Source organism: Argiope bruennichi, chromosome 1, assembly GCF_947563725.1.
Source record: "Argiope bruennichi chromosome 1, qqArgBrue1.1, whole genome shotgun sequence".
Taxonomy (NCBI): Eukaryota; Metazoa; Arthropoda; class Arachnida; order Araneae; family Araneidae; genus Argiope; species Argiope bruennichi.
This window is the reverse complement of record NC_079151.1, coordinates 16,462,982-16,481,004: the sequence shown is the minus strand read 5'-3', so window position 1 is coordinate 16,481,004 and position 18,023 is coordinate 16,462,982. Positions and strand designations below refer to the sequence as shown.

General features: G+C 30.1%; 1 protein-coding gene across 1 annotated transcript in view; it reads right to left on the bottom strand.

Moving 5' to 3' along the window:
- Positions 1-18,023, bottom strand: part of LOC129977824 (matrix metalloproteinase-2-like) — a 77,600-nt gene that overhangs the window by 37,139 nt on the left and 22,438 nt on the right. Inside the window, exon 2 of the mRNA XM_056090588.1 lies at positions 8,495-8,793. Within this exon, the coding sequence (XP_055946563.1) occupies positions 8,495-8,793 (299 nt within the window). The remainder of the gene's footprint in view (positions 1-8,494; positions 8,794-18,023) is intronic.

Here is an 18,023-nt window from a genome sequence, read left to right as displayed (position 1 = left end):
AAAGAAAATTCTAAAGAAGAGAGAGAGAGAGAGAGAGAAAAAAAAAACAAAAAAAAACCCGTTGCGATGTTTTTTCTGAGATGAAAAACGTTGAAACTAAGATTAAATGTTATTATAATTCAGTACAATTTCAATAAAATGATAACGCAGAGGTTCGTTCAATTTTTAATCAAATTATTACACTATACGTTGAAATGAAAAAAGAATCTTTTAAATATCATTAATTATTTCTTACAATCTTATATTTTTATAGATTTAAATTTGGGAGAGACAATCAAAATATTTTTGATATTGAAGTTGAAATTATTTTTATACAGCGTTTTATTTAAGATGGTTTTATTAAAAGCACTAAAATTATGAGAGCAGAATGGCATTATAAAAATCAAAATATGCTATATTTGTTAATCTTAAGTTGTTTTTTTCTGAAGTTATTGTAAAAATTCGGTTATAGTAAATTTATTCTAAGCGACTACGATAAATCTGAATTTCTTCGAATATTTTTTTATTTTTCGTCGTTATTTGCATTTTATTCATCTATACTTATATATAAAGCTCAATGTATGTGTGTGTGTGTGTGTGTGTTGGCGCTCTACAGAAAAGACCATTTGACCAACAGCTACCAAATTTGGTACATGTATACCTTGGAGATCGGGAATGTGCACCTGGGGTCCCTTTTTTTTGAATTTTGAATTTGAATTTGAATTATTAATTAAAAACTAACTTTCCCGCCAAAAAAATCCTTTCATTTTCCCCACCGCCAAATTAGTAAGGCTTCATTTTTTTTCCCAACAGCAATGAGACTAGGGCTAACATTTTTCGGCCGATTATTTCAAACGATTCTGTTTATTTTCTTAAAGTTTGATGCATTTAAAATTAAACATTGTTAATGAATCGATCTTTCAGATTCATTCTGAAGTACTTTTGAATTAAAATAACACAGATTAAAGGAAATTAAAAATTTCTAATTTACATAGCGTTACCCCAACTGGCGTAGAAAAATTCACGCATTTGCGTTACCGTAACTGGCGTTGAAAATTCACGCATGCGCATTGTATTCTGATTGTTTACATTTCAACGGAAGCGGACTCGATTTAAATTATTTTTAGGTTAGTTGTGTGCTTTTGTAGTTAAATTGTATTTATGTTAGTTTAAGTTCATCATTTTTTAAGTAATTTTTTTAACCTGTTTTCGACCGATTATTTTAAAAGATTCTGTTTATTTTCTTAGTGTTTGATGCATTTAAAATTAAACATTGTTAATTAATATACCTGCTCAAGATGAATCTGAAAAAATTTTGTTGACAAATTCTTGAGATATTACATAAATTAAGAAAGATATTCTTTAATGGCCATAAGGTTTAAATGCTCAGTGACTCTGTTTTCAGTAATCATATTACAAAAAAAAAAAAAAAAAGCTTTGTTTCAGTAAAAAATTTTATGATATTAATTGCAGATTAGTCATTTCCACTTTAGTTTAAAGCATAAATTCTATGGGAGCTAACAGAAAATTGAAGAGATACAGATTACGTTATGACTGAAGGCCTTTATAATATTCTGAGTGAATTGAAATTTGAAGTTTTAAAATATTTTAATGAAGAAGCTATTAAAATAGGAATTACATAAAATAGTTAATTATTAAAATTTTAACGAGCATTAAGATTGGCGAACCGGCTGGTCGCCAAAGGCGGCTAGTTTTACAATAAGTCTACAATATTTCATTTTGCAAAAGTTTACAATAACGTCTATAGTACAATAAATTGCTGAATTTCTTGGAACAATATTTTTTTCGTTGTCACAAGTATATTGTTAATGTTATAAAGCAGCATATAATTTTATACGTTCACATATAAGATGCAATGTTCATTTTCGGTGTCATAACAGAGTCTCATGCTTTTGAGAATTTTTTTTTATGGAAATTAAGTGACATAACAAATATTCATAGCAAAAATAATTGCACATTTAAAATAATTCTTTTATTAATGTATGTAAAGTTTTATTTAATTCTTCCTATTCTGAAACTTTAATTGAAATGAGGGTATTCCGAATGGATGACGAGTTTATTCGATTAAATTATAAAAAAAAATATAAACATAATCACACTCGAATTATCTCGTGTTATGTACAAAACAAATGGTAATTCAAATACGAATCAATTGGTTTATCTGTTCACGATGCTTCACACATTTTTATGCATCAGATGAAAAAACGAATATTGTTTATCTTTCTTTGATCGTGTATTCAGTTTCATGCCGACATTGTTTTCATGTTGAAATTTCGCAGTTTCAAACTGGTTGAACGCACGTTATGCTTAATGGATGAGTAAGAAAGTGACTTTTATGCCTTAAAGATTTGTACCATCGCAATGCTTTTGTCGTCTCACATAAACAACAGTCGTCACTCCCTCTCCCCCCTCCCTTGGCACCAATGAGTCATTGTTCCACGGCATTATGAGTCCGACCGGAAACCCTTGTCCGACAGTAAAACATAAAGAGCGAGATCTAGTCCCGATCATAAAATTCAGCTTAATTAAAATCCCTCTCGAAATTCGTCATGCAATATCGCTCGCGATGTCTCCATCAATTAGGACCAACCTTCCGTTGTCTCGCGTGAAAAGGCGTGTTTATTCAAATGAATACTTTTGGAAAGGCTAAAATTAGCCCTTTCCGGCACACACAGGAACAGAAAGGCTGGGGGACAACGATCCACAGCCTCACGTGTCTCTCTTCACTTTTTATCTCCTGCTCGGGGCTCTTTTTAATGGATGCTAAGAAGGTTTCGTTTCAGCAATTAAAAACTGAAGATTGATCTCCCTTTTAGCCACAGTCTGGAAGTTTGAAATCAACTGTAAATTCAGTTTAAAAAGTATAATTTAGATCTTTTTTTCTCCTTCTTTTTTTTTTTTTCTTTTTTCTTTTTGGATTATAGAAATGTAAACAAATAATGATTTGATTTTTTTTCTCTTTATTTCTAAAAATTGAAGCTAATGCCAAAAAATTAATCATGAAAATGGAGAATCAGAAAGAAAAAGACAGAGGTGGTGCTCTTGATATTCTAAAATACGTACAGTCAAGTAATTTTAATGCTTCAATTAAATAGATTTTGCTGACTTCGTATATATTTAGAAACGAAATATTCTACTTTAATATCAGTTGCACTAAACTAATAAATAAAACAATAGTGTTGATCGACATTGACCTAAATAAATAGAATTCCTTTTTCGTATAACAAAAAGAAAAAAAAGCAATTGAAAAATAAACAGAAAAAAAAATTGTTTATTGAGTGAAACTATAAAAAAAAAAAAAAAGAAATCAGCTTTTTCTAAAGCAGGAATTATCATTGTTTGGAAACAGTTATTAAAGGTCATTTTATGACGCAATTCTGACGTCATCATGACGTAATTCTGAAACAATTCCATAAATTTAACGGCAGCTATACTAAAAGAACAGATGTTTGAATAGAAAATGCAACAAAAATTGGGAAAGATAAAAAAAAAGTGCTGAATTACAAAACTTAAAAATTTATTTTTCTATTAAAGTTTGCCAAATCTTTACAATTTATACAAAAATGCACACAAATTATAAAAAAATAATTAAAAGTGTGTTTTTTCAAAATTTTTATCAGATACAAAGATTTTTTTTTTATTTCAATTATTCCCTTCTGTATGATCAGCTGTTTTTCAAACTCACGGCCAGGGAACACCACCGGTACAGAATAAAAATTCGGTTAATAACCAAATTCATTTCTAAATCAGAAATCATTGTGAGAAATACTAAACTTCCATCAATGCATGGACCAATGAAAGTCATTATATTCTCAAATACGTACCTATGGAACAGGAAGGCAAATAAAAAGATGGATTGAAAAAAATGATGCCAGAAATACGTTTTTTTAAATAAAAGTAATATATAATTTCAAACCTGTATACACTTGAATTTTTTTTAGATTAATTAGTATTTAAAAAGGCAATCGCCTCAAATTAACAACATTTTATTCATTCTATATTTATGAAGTTCATTTCATTTCGGCATAAAAAGCAGTAAATTAATGAATTTGCCAAGTGGAAATGACTTTATTTTCTAATAATAATTATTTTTCAAGTGCAGAGAAAGAAAAAATTAAATTTGTATGTTGTTATTATTTTTTTGTTTGTTTATTTACTCCTCTTCTGTTAATTACTCAAAATCAGCTATAATTGTACTTGACACTTTTTGTTCGCACACAGATCATTAAATGAGATGGAAACTGCTATTTTTTTTTTTTTCCTCCACCATTTCTATTCTAAAATAAAATGGGTTCTTGAAGAAGCAAGGCGATCAATGATAATTTTCAACCAGGATCTTTTTAGTTTTGTATGGATTGCGCATGATCATGTTCCTGAAATTGAGACAGAATGGTGGTAGTAAGAAAGTGATGACGTATTCAACAATTCGCGATTGTTATATTTACGGTATGAGTATGTCCATTATTCAAATTCGTGATGCTGCAAATACATTGAGAGGGTTAAAAGTGACATTTGTTGAAAAGTATCCGAAAGTTGAATCCCAAATTTTTAAATTCTTATGTTTTAATCTATGATTTTCAACAAAATTTAATTTTTATAAAATATTTATTCCAAAGAAGAACTTAAAAACATCCACAACTTTATACTTTTTCGCTGTGATTCGAATGAGCAGTTTAATGAATCCTATTTATCTGAAATTGCTTGTAAATTTAAAATTACTACAGCTGCATACAAAATATAAAGTTAAGTATCCAAAATAAGATGAACATTCAATTAAAAATTATTTGAATCCTGAATTTGTTAAGAATATGGATCAACAATGTTTAAATTTATTTTTTAATTTTTTAAAAATTATTTTAAAACTTTTTTAATTAATCTAATGGAATTGTTTTTCTAAAAAACTACAAGCTGAAGTTTTTGAGCTTTTGAATATCAGTGTGAAATATTTAACATTTCTTTACTTTTCCAAACTTTTCGCGAAATTTTACCCATCGAGTCAGAAAACACGATTTTTCAGAAAATGCTCATAATTCTTTTTAAAATGGATAATAGCAATAAAAAATAGTAACAACTTTAAAATAACTTTGAATATTATCAATTTTTTTAAAAAAAATCAAATTATGCAAAGATATATATCCGGAAGTTTCTAAAATAAAAAATGGCTTCATCTTTCAAGTAAGTTCATTGAACGTGACGCCTGCTTGCCGGTTAATGATATTTTCGGCCTGTATCTTTTTTCATATTGTCACCGAATATATAGACGGTTATTTTACAAGCACTTTATATAATATTAAAAAAGAAATGAAACCGGTGGTGCCGAATTATTCTGCTAAACTTCCAGAAATAAAATTTTAGGTCAATTCTAACATTATTGCCTTCTGTGCTGACATGCAGTAGGGAACTGCTTTTTTTTCTGGTAAAAACTGCGTCATATCTTACTAGGAGCAGAACAATTCGTATTGAATGTCTAGTTTTCATAAATTTATTATAGCAAGCAAATGCTTTAGCCTAAGAAGTGTAAACTGTGAGTCAGAATTTTTTGATGCCTTTGTTTTAACAATAAAAATGTATTTAGAAAAAATTGTGAGCATTGATGCGAATTCATTACGAATAATAAATCTAAATTTAAATATGTTTAATTTTATGATCATCACAAAGCATTCTCAAGAGAATATTTTTATAATCTGAGAAAAAGATTACTAAATTCATTGATAATTATCATATTTAATATAAAAATATAATTTTACACTTAAATGGCAAATTTTTTTAACTACAAAAAAAAATAGTAAATATTGCTATTTTTCCCTTGGGAAAGATACACAGAATCAATTATTTGATTATCTTGGTTTAAACAACTAGTTACTTTCCAAGAAAGTCTAAAAAAAAAAGAATTAAAATTATAAAGTTAATGATTCTATTACATTATTTCGATGAAATACCGAATAGTGAGATACAAATATAATAAATTTTTCAAAAGTTGACCTTTTTAGCCATGAAAAGAAATTTGATTTTGATTGCGATGGTACAAAATAATAAAATTATTAATCCTAAAAATTCTATAAAGCAATTAGAGGGTTAAATATGGAATTTTGGTATCGTATTGATTTAATCCGTGATTTTAAAAAATTAGATAAACTTAAATGTTTTCAGTTTGTTTTGCTGATTTTCTAGCAGCTAAACAAACTGAAAATTTCTAATGAATAACTGAAATTTTATTTAAAAAATTTAATCCAGGAAATTAAATGTATTCAAATAGAAAAAAATGGACAAAGTTGACAAGTGGGGCACGATTTGTTGCGAGAAAATAAAAAAATAGATAAATGCACACACATACACATTGCGACTAGAGTGAAAAAACACAAGAAAAGTTATTTGCTGATCCCTGGTTGGATGCAAGTAGAATCTCCCTTTTAACCTTTTTTTGACCACATGGTTTTGATTTAAAGAAGAAAATTCAGTTCACGCTGTATCAAATAATCGTTCATGTATTTTGCTTTTTTAGGGCACAGTAGGTCAATTAGAAAATTGCTCAACCGGCCTCCAAATACAAGGACGTTTAATTCATATTTCATAAATTTTATTTAAACTCAATCATTATTGCAATACAACGCTGTTTACTGAACGTAACTTCGATACAAGTAATTAAATGCTTTTGAAGTATTTGTTCGGAATTTAGATCTTTAAACAGAAGTAGGGAAAAAAAAATCTGCAGCTGAAGAGAAAATTATTCAAGAAACCATGATACCCTGTTTCAGACTTATAACCACAGCTGTTCTGCAGGTGTGTTGATTATCAATAGAAGATTGTGTAGGCAAACAAGAGATACTATAAACAAGTTCGATTCGTACAAGGTTTTTTTTTTTTTTCTTTTTCTTTTCTTTTCTTTCTTTCTTTCTTTCTTTTTTTTTTTTTTTTTTTTTTTGTTGCTTTTTTTTTTTCTTTCCACCAATGTGCACTGTTTAGCAGCCGAATTTTGTATTTCTTTCTTTCAGCACATCCAGGGATTAAGAAAACTATAAAATGCAGCATCATTATATCCATTTCATTTAAATGATAAAAGTTAATTTTTGTGGGTTTGGTAAGATGCTTTATTGCTTTTATTAGAGAGCATATGGAAGAGTTTGGGGAAGTCAACTTCCGATGGTGAAATTTAGTTAATAGGTACTTCAGTTATGTTAATAATTTTGGGCATACTTCTGACGTGTTTGAAACTTAAATAGAAAGCTCTTAGAAAGTCGTGTCAGGCATCCAAAAATACAACTCTCTTACATTAATAGAAGTAACCTTTTTTTAAGAACATTTTGTGGTTTTCCGAGGTCGGAATCTTTACGAGTCATTAATAGCAAGTTCTAAAAACAAGAAAAAAATTTTGTTGTTGAAAGTTTTAAAGTATTTTGATCAAGGATATATAGATTTTAAATAACCAGCGTTAAAGCAATATCTGCTATTTAGAAGAGGAACTTTCCAGATGGACAAAGAATAGAACTTTTAAAACAATTTTGATTTGGAAATGCTAATTGATCATATTATAAATGTCCATCTCAAAAAGAAATCACAATTATGAATCTTCTACACAAAAATAAAAATATATATATATCACAGTTTTCAAAATAAACATTATAGGCAGCTCAGATTATTTCTTTAATCGCCTTTCTTTAACCTTTTTCTTCAAATAGTGCTTTCTGAACCAAATAAATAATTAAAATCAGTCTGGGAGTATATACAAAATGGCAGGAAATGCAGTCTTCAATTTATGCTTATTGTTTAACCAACGGTTAAGTATAAATGGCGGTTGGAATATAAAAATTTTCCCATTCCCAAGTTATATTTGATTTTAAAAAGTGAAATAAGCACATTTACATTTCCTTTTGGTGATTGGATATTTGTGCTTTCTTTTCTGCTCGCCGCTGAGTCACTTTCGTACGTATTTTACTTTTAAAAATGATAAAGTCATTGTAGGTAATAAAAATGAAGCATATAATTTTGAGTGAAACGTATAATGATGAAGGATAAAATTATAAAAATTGATTACAAAACATAGCTAAGACCCACAAAGTGATGAGATTAGGTCCTGGTGAATACTGAGATGCACTTTCTTTTCCACGTGAGAAGTTGTGATCGATTTCTTATAATTCACACAAATCCTACTCATTTAATTCAAGTGTTACTAAAGTATAAGAGCCCTGTTTTGTATAGTTTTTTTTATTATTATTTTGAGGCAGTGCTTAAACTAATTCGATTACAAGAATTTGTTTTTTATAACAGAAATGTGGATCAATAAATATTTCAACACGCATAAAAAAGAAAACAAAATTAATTTTGCAACACGTATTTATAATTTAATTATAAAATGGACATATTGGTTGAAATAAAAAAATGCAAAACTTTTTAAGAATTTGCTCACTATCCACCGTATCAATGAGATTTATTATATGCAAGGCTAATTTAAACCTTTAAGTCTAAGTCTAAATAATTATATAAAAGCAATCTTTACCTCCAGGTAAGATCCTTCTTTGGCCATTGTTGACCTTGAACTGCGTACCTCCGGACCCTCTCTCCGGGAGTAAGGTCCTGCATCCCGCATCTCTTCTTTTTGAGCAGTGCGAGGGTGGGTCCGTCCACGATGCCCGTGGGGCTGACCCCACCATACCTCTGCATGCGTCGAATGGCCTCCCTGAGCTTGTCTTCCGTCCGCAGGTTGTCTGCGCCATCCGGAGATGGTCTCAAATATCCGTACTGATTCAGGTAGGACTGTACGGCGTCCCAATGCTTCACCAAGTCGCGACTGTTACTCTGCAAGAGATAAAAACTACTACTCAGTAACTTCAAGAGATATTTGAAAATTTTGATATATTATTAATGATTTCAAGCTGCCAATATAGATTAAAAAATCTAAGAATTTTAAGTTTTATCAATAATAATTTCAAAAATAATAAAAACGCTCAGTAACTCAAGAATGATAATCAACTGCTTTATCATCCTGAAAGTTATATAGCACTTTCTCTTTCTTTTATCTATTTGAAAATATTATCTATGTCGGCCAAATTGCTATACACAGCTTTACTTTAGTTATATTAACGTCTCGTTTTAAAGCACCATTAGGATTATTTTGGGACGGACCTCGTAATTTTGAACCACGCTCAGATGATGAGGACGACACCTGAGGTTGCAGCCCCCCCCCCTCTCCAAACATCCACACCAGAGGTAGGACGTTTGGCCCCGATAGATTTAATGTGCACCAAACCCGCTTACACGACAGTTCTTCGGGTAAATCGGCTTCCTAACCTGAATCCTTCCGTTTCCGAAGCCGAGATTTTACCACCAGGCCATCGCTAGAAACTTTTCATGTGGATTGGGTTCTATCAACTTCATTAAAAAAAAAACCCAAGAAATTGAAGCATCTCCCCTTTTGCCGTATTTGTTAAAAGGGAATGGGAGGATGTGGTGCTCTTCATCTCCGAGAAAACCAACGAACTGAGTTCCAGCATGCCCATCATAGAAAATGTATTGCATTTTGTGTTTGATAGGGATAGTACTATCAAATATGAGAGCATTCAAGATAATCATTTCCTTCAAGGCATTAGGAGGAAATTGCATCCGGTGTGTTTCAAAGAGAGATTGTTTAAAAATAATAACTGTGTAAAGAATTATAAAAGAAAATTAAATCGCTTTCTCCTTAAATTTTAATCTTCGACTCAAAATGCGATTTCTTGTTTTCTGAGAATTGATTATTATTTGATTACAGCCTTGAAACGTTTGGAAAACATAATGGTAGAGAGAAGGACACACATGGCAATTAAAGATTCATGAAAATGGTCTTATAATTGCACTTAAAATTACAGTCATTATTTCTTATGTGGTAATTCGAATGGTAAAAGAAAACTCTTTTCTAAGAGTTGCTTGACATTTTAAATACTTTTAAAATTCTACTGCAAACAAAAAGAATTTCATTCTTCCTGATAAATATGCTTGTTGGATTTATAAGTGTAAAAGCATATATTCAAGAGATATTCTATGTTTTTGTTCAATAAAATAAAGCCCTATCTTAATTTTCGACGGTAAAAGTGATTCATAAGTTTCCGGTTTCTCTTTGATGGTTTGCTTAATAAGCCAATGCCAATTCCCATTTGAATTTCAGTTCATTGCTGTACGTTTTTTTTATCCAATATTAGAATTCCCTTACCAAATTTTAATCAATAAATGTGAGACGTCGAACAATTTGAGTGACAGCCACAGCGATGGATAGAACAGGAGCACCTTTCAATGTCTCTCCCACTTTATGCTCATTACACTGTTGAAATAACCGGTAGGTTAGAGTTGCAAGGGGATGAAACGATGTTGTGTAAAAAAGATTATACATGATAATATTTGAAAAGATTTTATATAGAACATCAAAAATCTCTGCATGAAATATTGACAAATAATGATATCTAGATCTCTTGCAGTCAGTGTTCATGGCCTCTCCAGGACTTTCATTTTGTTAGTGATCCATTTCATACACGAAGAAACCAAGAATTTTAGAAAAGATACAAATGGAAAAATCAGTTTGTAATCTTAACTTGTAACTAAAACAGTCCCGGAATATACACATAATCGTCAAGTTTAAACATTTCTTTAATTTTTCTATTTAATGCAACAGCTTGTAATGAAAATTACATTTTAACAGAGATAATAGATTAATGGGTGACATTTCCAGCAGAATGGGAAAATCCATATCATTTTAGAGGAGGAAAGAGAGTCCGTGTCAATTTCCTCCCCCAAATTTTCTAGCATAATCTGTAATAAAAGTGTTATCTCATAGAACGCCTTGCAAGTCACTGGCGTACAGTAGTTAAGGAATATTAACTTTTGGCGTGAATTTAGCATTTTTACTGAAACTATCGTATTAACCTTGGCGACTTATTTGGTGATTAAGCCTTGACATGCGGTTAATAACTTCCGAAAATCGAATCTGTATTTTGGATATGTTTTTCCCAACAAATTGAAGCCAAAATTTGACGCAGAACTACAAATGCAGTCAAAGCAATTACATACCAAATTTTATATATTTAAATCATTGCGTTTTTGAGTAATCGCGTTTACATGTTTCTGAAAGTTCAAACCGACAAGCAGTCAACCCTATGTTGGATTTGGGTGAAAATTTTACAGGTGTATGCACTATACATATCAAGTCTATGGATCGAATTTTATCAGTCAACCTCTCTTCGTTTTGTATTTATCGTGTTAACTTATATTCAGGGCAGGCAGACTTTCTCTGATTGGATTTTGTTCAAAATTCGATAGAAATTTATAAATCTGGTATAAAGACCGTATCCATCTAGCTGGAAGTATTTTTGAGTTATCTCTGTCACAGACAGACAGACATTTTCCAAAAATGCTTTTTTCGAACTCAGGTGGTCTAAAACGTGGAAATATGTCCAAATCTCGAATTCGAATTTTTTTTAGCGATTACGATACTTTCTCTGTACTTCGTATACGAGAAAGTAAAGCTGTATACCATGCACAATTGGTAGTTAATTAATTACAGAAGTGACTTTTATTTATCAGAAAACTATTCATAGGTTATTTCGGATGTCAGTAAATAGACCCAAGGACAGGAAAATTCTCCGCAAGGGGGCGGGAGGATTCACACACCACATTTTTTTTAAAATGGAGAACAATAGAAGATATATATATATATATATATATATATATATATATTACCCATTTCCTCCATTCAATGTAATAATAAAATAGTACAAAGCAAAGACAATAAAGAGATTTAAAAAATTTTCAGTTGTGTATACAAGATAGAAACATTTGTATATATTTTCATAATTTTTTTTATCAATAAGTCCAATAAATTTAAGTCTTGAAATTGTCACATTGTTACACCGATGGAACAATTAAAAAATTACAGAAATCGCAATGTAAGAAAGAGAAGTATTGATTCACAATTATGAAACAAAATTAGGATTCAACAAAAAGTGAATTACGACGCCATTTGGTATGGATTATGCTTCAAGAAATGACAAGAAATAAAAAATGAGCTTATGAACAGTGACATAAGATGAGAAATGTAATCGTAAAATAGGATAAAGACGCAAATAAAACTGTGCATACATGCTTGCAATAAATTTTAGCGCTTTAGTTTCATGATAATTATAAAACACATCAGAAAAACTAAGTTGAACTATTGACATTCAGATCGAAAAAATTAATATATTTTATGAAATCTAAAATCGTTGATGAAAAGTTGTAGGACAAATATTTCATGGATGATGATACTCGCAATAAATAACGTCTAATGAATAAATAAACAAAACCTCTGAGATTCGGAAGAAAACTAATAAAAACTTGGTAATCAAGTTATTCCGATTTTTATTTGTTTTGATTGCATACTTAATAAAAAATGTACCCAGCTATTCTTTTTTTCTTCTTTGGAAAGTTTGAATGAAAATAAAATGAAAGTTGTAAATTTTTCAAAATCTCCCCCAAAAATGATCTAATAATCAGTCTGAAAATGTCTACGCTTGTAAAAAAAATTGTGACGTTCAAGCAGTCTGTTTCGATATTGTTATCCCACATATATACGAGATCTACCCAGAGAATTTTTGGGAATACATCTAATAATGATTCTGAATCCCTTATACAAGCTTATAACTAAAACAATCTAAAAAAAATCTTAAAAAAATTTTTGTTTTTAAGAACATAAAGGAAGACAATTCAGGAATGTAAGATAAATGCAGATACAAATTTAAGTAAACAACGAGACACAGGATACAAGTAACAAGAAATTATACTGCAGTTATATTGGTTAGTTGTCAAATAGAATTAGATTTTCTGAAATAATTTTTTTATATAATATACACAATATATGCTATCAAATCCCATTTTAGAATTCTAATACGAATTTACTATGTAATTTTTTCGATTTATTATTCCGAATTTCCTCGACTGTGAAATATTTTATGAAACATTACCCATCTAGCATTCGATCATAAATCCAACAAACGACAAATATCACAATCTTGTAATCCATTTGGGTGGAGTAGTTTTTATACATCATTTATTTAAGAGGGTAGTTTCCTCCTAATCTAGAAAAAAAAAGCATTATTTTTGATAGAGGATTTTCCTTGGATACGAAATTTTCTAATATTAGTCCGTTTATTCTGAATAGTGTCAAAATCAAAGTATGCCGGGTTTACATTTGACCAGTTATAAGACGGCCAGTAGGCACAAAAGTGAGTAGAAAGGCTGAAAAATGCTGGTCGGTCGAAGGCAAGTAATTGTCTTGATGCGACAACATGCCCCTATAATGTATTTTTTCTTACTGTGCATGCATTTGTAAAATTTGGCGGGTTTTTTTTTTTTTTTTGGCATGAAAAAATCAATTATTTATCATAAATTAATCCCGATATTTTTTGTTCTTTATTCTTTTTGAAGCGATGTTGTGTTTTTTTAAATTTTATTTGCCATTATATTTCTATAGTTTTCTAAATTTAGGTATGTTGATTTTTTTTTTTTTACTTTACCATGTTTGTGTAAATATCCATTATTTTAATACGATACACAGTGAAAAAGAAAAATTCGGGGACTTGAAAGCTGCCATTTATAGTCAAGCATGGAATGTTTGAATCAATCTTATGAAATTTTGGCAAACATAAATCAGTCCCTTTCTGCGCATGCGCTGCCCACTGACCGTCTTATAACTGGTCGAGTGAAAACCGGCATAACTGAAAGCATGATTCAATTTGTGAATAACATTTTAAAAAAATTTCCATGTGAAAAGAGGAAAAGCTTAATTTTGAAAAGCGGCAACAGTAACTATTCTCAAGCTACTCAAAAAAATATTTTTATGAGGGTCCAATTACATTTTTTCGTTACCGCTCATTTGTCTCCCGAGGAAAAGAAAAGGTATCTATAAGTGAAATTGAGTACAAAGATTTCTTTCTGAACCCAAATTCAACAATGTATTGTATTTCCTCGCTGAGCTCAGTGTTTACACCGGGCTTTAAAATAGATGACATCATGTAGCGAATTGCGCTCATTCTCTTCAACTGTCCTGGCACGCATTCATAATCCATTCCCAAATAGAATCCTTCAAAATGAGCTGAATTCAGAGAAAATAGGCCTCAAAAACTGTATTTTTCAAGTACTTATTCTTCTTCGCACCTTATTTCTTTCACCCTCGAAAGTAATTGCCCCGACGCTGAAGGATCTTTTGGACCATGTCCAAATGATCCTGTCCTTTGTAAGATTCCGCAGCAGCTTTTCTTAATCCCCCAATGAATGCCTTCTCTTCTCTTAATCCGAGTATGAGCATTACCAGAGAATTAAGGGAGGTCTGAACAAATAAATTTCAGCGTAATTGTGTCTCTTTTGTCAGAATGAAACACATCCTGCTCAAGATGTATGAAATCTTCCTCAAGAAAAAGAAAGGAAAGAAAGATGAAATTCATTCATTTATTTATTTCTTTACAGAACCAACATTGTTTCTTTGATTAGTTCAAATTAAAAACTAAAAAAAATTGGAAGGCTTTCATATTGTCTTCACGATTTTGCTTCTCAAGTGCATATAATTAACACTTTTCAAGAGAAAAGCAATTTAAATTAATTTTTTAAAGAAAAAGTAAAGCATATTATTTTAATTTTTCTGAATCAGTTCTAAAAAAAAGAATGTATTAAAAAATGAAAAAAATGGATATTTAAAAAATGACGATGGAAAATTTTATTACCTTCTCAAGAAATATATAATATAGGATTTCAGAGAACTAACTACTACAAATCTGATACATTAATATTAAAGAAATTAAGTTTTAAAAATGATCAACCCATTTCGAAACAGTATTTTAAACCGACTACTCATCAAAGAGCATAAGCATAGACCTTTATCTTCACACCTGTTTCACCGGACAGTAAATACGCCATTATGCAAAACAAGAATAGAAAGGATTATAAATGCGCTTTACAAAGGACATATTATTCAAAAAGTAGTACTGTGATAAAATTTTAAAAAGATGATAGCGAATTATAATTTTTCCATTTAATAATAAATGTAAAAGCTTTAAAATGAAAGAAAATTTATAAAAAATTTCATTTTGCTTAAACATATTGTTAAAATTTTGGAACGAACATTTAAAAAGTGAGATTATTGTTTTATAATTTTAAAAACAATAAAAAAAATCACAAATCTAAAATCATGATCATTCAAATGCATTTTCCATTGACAGATGCAGGAACGAACTGAATATTTTATTTATTTATTTTATAATTTTTTAAAAAACTATTTCTTTCAGAATATCAAGAACGACATCATCCTATCTCTTTACAGTTTTTAAAGTCAATCTTAAAGTCAAAGATACCTGTTTTCTCAAAAATTTGATATATACCTCTCTGAACAAGTTTGATAACAAAAAGATTAGAAAGTTTAAGCTGTAGTTTCAACTTAAATAAGTAATATTGTCCCTTTCCTGTCAGGGTGAGGCACTAATGAATCTTATTCAATCGAGAAAACCCCTGGGAACACATTTCCCTTTATCAAGTTACCCCAAATCACTTAATCAAGTACCTCGACCTCTGACATCCAACTGTTATCCACATGAACAAAATCATTTGCTTCAACAAGTATTTTTCAACACGTATCAATTGGGGCATTTCCTGCCATTCGTTCACCAAAAAATCGTGGGAAAACTGAAGTCCTTTACCAGGCGGGCAACAAAAGCCTTTATTCCACCTCTCGTCATCGAACGGAAGAAAAAAGCGGCAGGGGAACTGAGAAAAATGGAATCACAAAACCCTCCTTGTAGTACCCACGCTTTTATGCATCGTTTCCGATTTCATCTCGAATTAGCTTTTTTCCACTATCATTTGTAATAGCTTGTCTCCAGCTCCAGTCTCATTGCACCTCAAGAACAATGAGGGTCCTGAGGCCGGTCAACCCACAATGGGGGAAGTGTCTCGGAAAAATTCGGAATTACGTCATGCGGTACAACATCCGCTCCTTGGTTCCTTCCCCTCGCTTTCTTGGCTCAAGTCACGACTTTACACATTTCAATTTTTGTTTTGTCTTGGTTTTTGAAATGATTCATCCTTTGATGAAATAAATTCTAGGAAAAAGTCAAGGGTTCCACGCAGTGTGATTTGGCGCTGGATCATTTGTCGTTGCCTTTTTATCAGTCATAACCACGCCTTTAGATGCAACAGTTGTAGAATTCCATTCCAGAAATTTAAAATTAAAGAAAAAAAAAAAAACGCATCTCCCCGAAAACGTTTTTCTACTGTTGAAATTTAAAGCCACCAATGAATAGAATTTCAAGTTAGATTAAAGAGCATATATTTTTCTATGACGCCATCAAATTTACTGTCCTTAAGATGGCAATAATTTCTTGATGCTTCATCCTTGGAAGTAACTTGCTCAAAGCTACCATTATCTCATTTCCTTTTCTTTTCTTTTTAAATAAGTATATTTTAAGAATAATCATCCAGAGATCCTTAGAAAAATATCTGTGTAGCAAATTTTCCATCAAATTTGCGCCAAGTGCGAACAGAGTAAAATTTTATGTTATAAAAAGGTGATGCATTCTGAAATTTTTTCCAAAAATTAGATTGGAAAATAAATTGAAAACATTTTTGAACAACAGTAATATAAGGAAGCCCAAAAGTTAATGTTATTTTTGGAAGCATTTTTTTCTTTTCATTCAAAACCAAAAATGTGTATAGAAATGGGATCCAAAGACATGAAACACATAAAAAAATGATGAAATATTCTAGATAATTTGTTTCAATTATAAAAGTCTCTTCCGCTTTTCAATTATGAAATACCTACTGTCAAAAAGTATTGATAAAATATTTAGTCAATATACTTCTTAAGATTTCGAGGTACTTTCAAGAATTGTTATAGAAGAAATATACTCGTACTGAATTTTAAAGAAATTTAACAATTAATTTAGAAATTCAATAAACCGATGAAGAAAACAACATTTTTGGTACAGTTTCGAAATTTTCGATTAAAAAACGATCCGTTTTATCCATAAAATAAAACACAGGAAAGCAAGAATGAACAAAAGAAGAAAAAAAAAAGAATGAAGAAAAAAAAAAGCATGAAATTCATGCATATCTCAAAAAGATAAGCATATTAAAAATACGTTAACATTAAGCACACTTAAGAAAAATGAAGTTGACGGGTGCAATAGACTAGATGCACCAACCAACAATTGTTAGAGACTATAGATCAACTTTTCTGAATGTTATGCGACAACTAAATCAATGTATCAAAAGTTTCAAAAACATTTTTTACAAAGTTTTTTAACTAGATCTTTTGTAAGTTCTGTAGAAGAAAATCTATACTCTCTGAGAAGAGCGTAATATACTCAAAATTCCAGTATTTATTAAATTATTAATTTCGAGTTCATTAGCTACACACAGCCCAACTTCACAAAATTAACATCCAGTAGCCACATCAAATACGAACACTTAATTATCTAAAAATTGGAAAATAGATTTTACTCTCAAGAAATGGATTTACAGAGTAAGTTTCCTGTATCAATGAAAAATTGTCGACTTGAACAATAACTTATCAGCATTAAAAAAAATTAATTTAAAATAAGAACAATAGTAAATATAAATCAAATAAAAGCATTCTTAAACATCAATAAAATCTTGGCAGAATGTACGAATTTCCAATGAACTAGTAAACCATCTCTCATGCTAAAAAATATCTGCCTATAGCTTTGTAGGTGATTTTATAGAAACGATCTTTGAATTTAAGAATTGCCAAATTCAGGATAGATATACTTTTTGTATTAAAGCTGTACACATTGGAGACATTAGAGATAATTTCGGAAAGAATTCTTGCACTGATATAATTTTTACATTAAATCTTACATTAATTTTTACATTTACATTTTTCCAAAAAACTAAAATTTTATCTTTCCGCAGATGTGAGTTTAAATTCTGGAGAATATTTAATCGAATTTTTTTTTTTTTTAAATTTGTAATCATCGTGCACGATTAGTAATTCAGCGAAGGTCAATAAATAGATA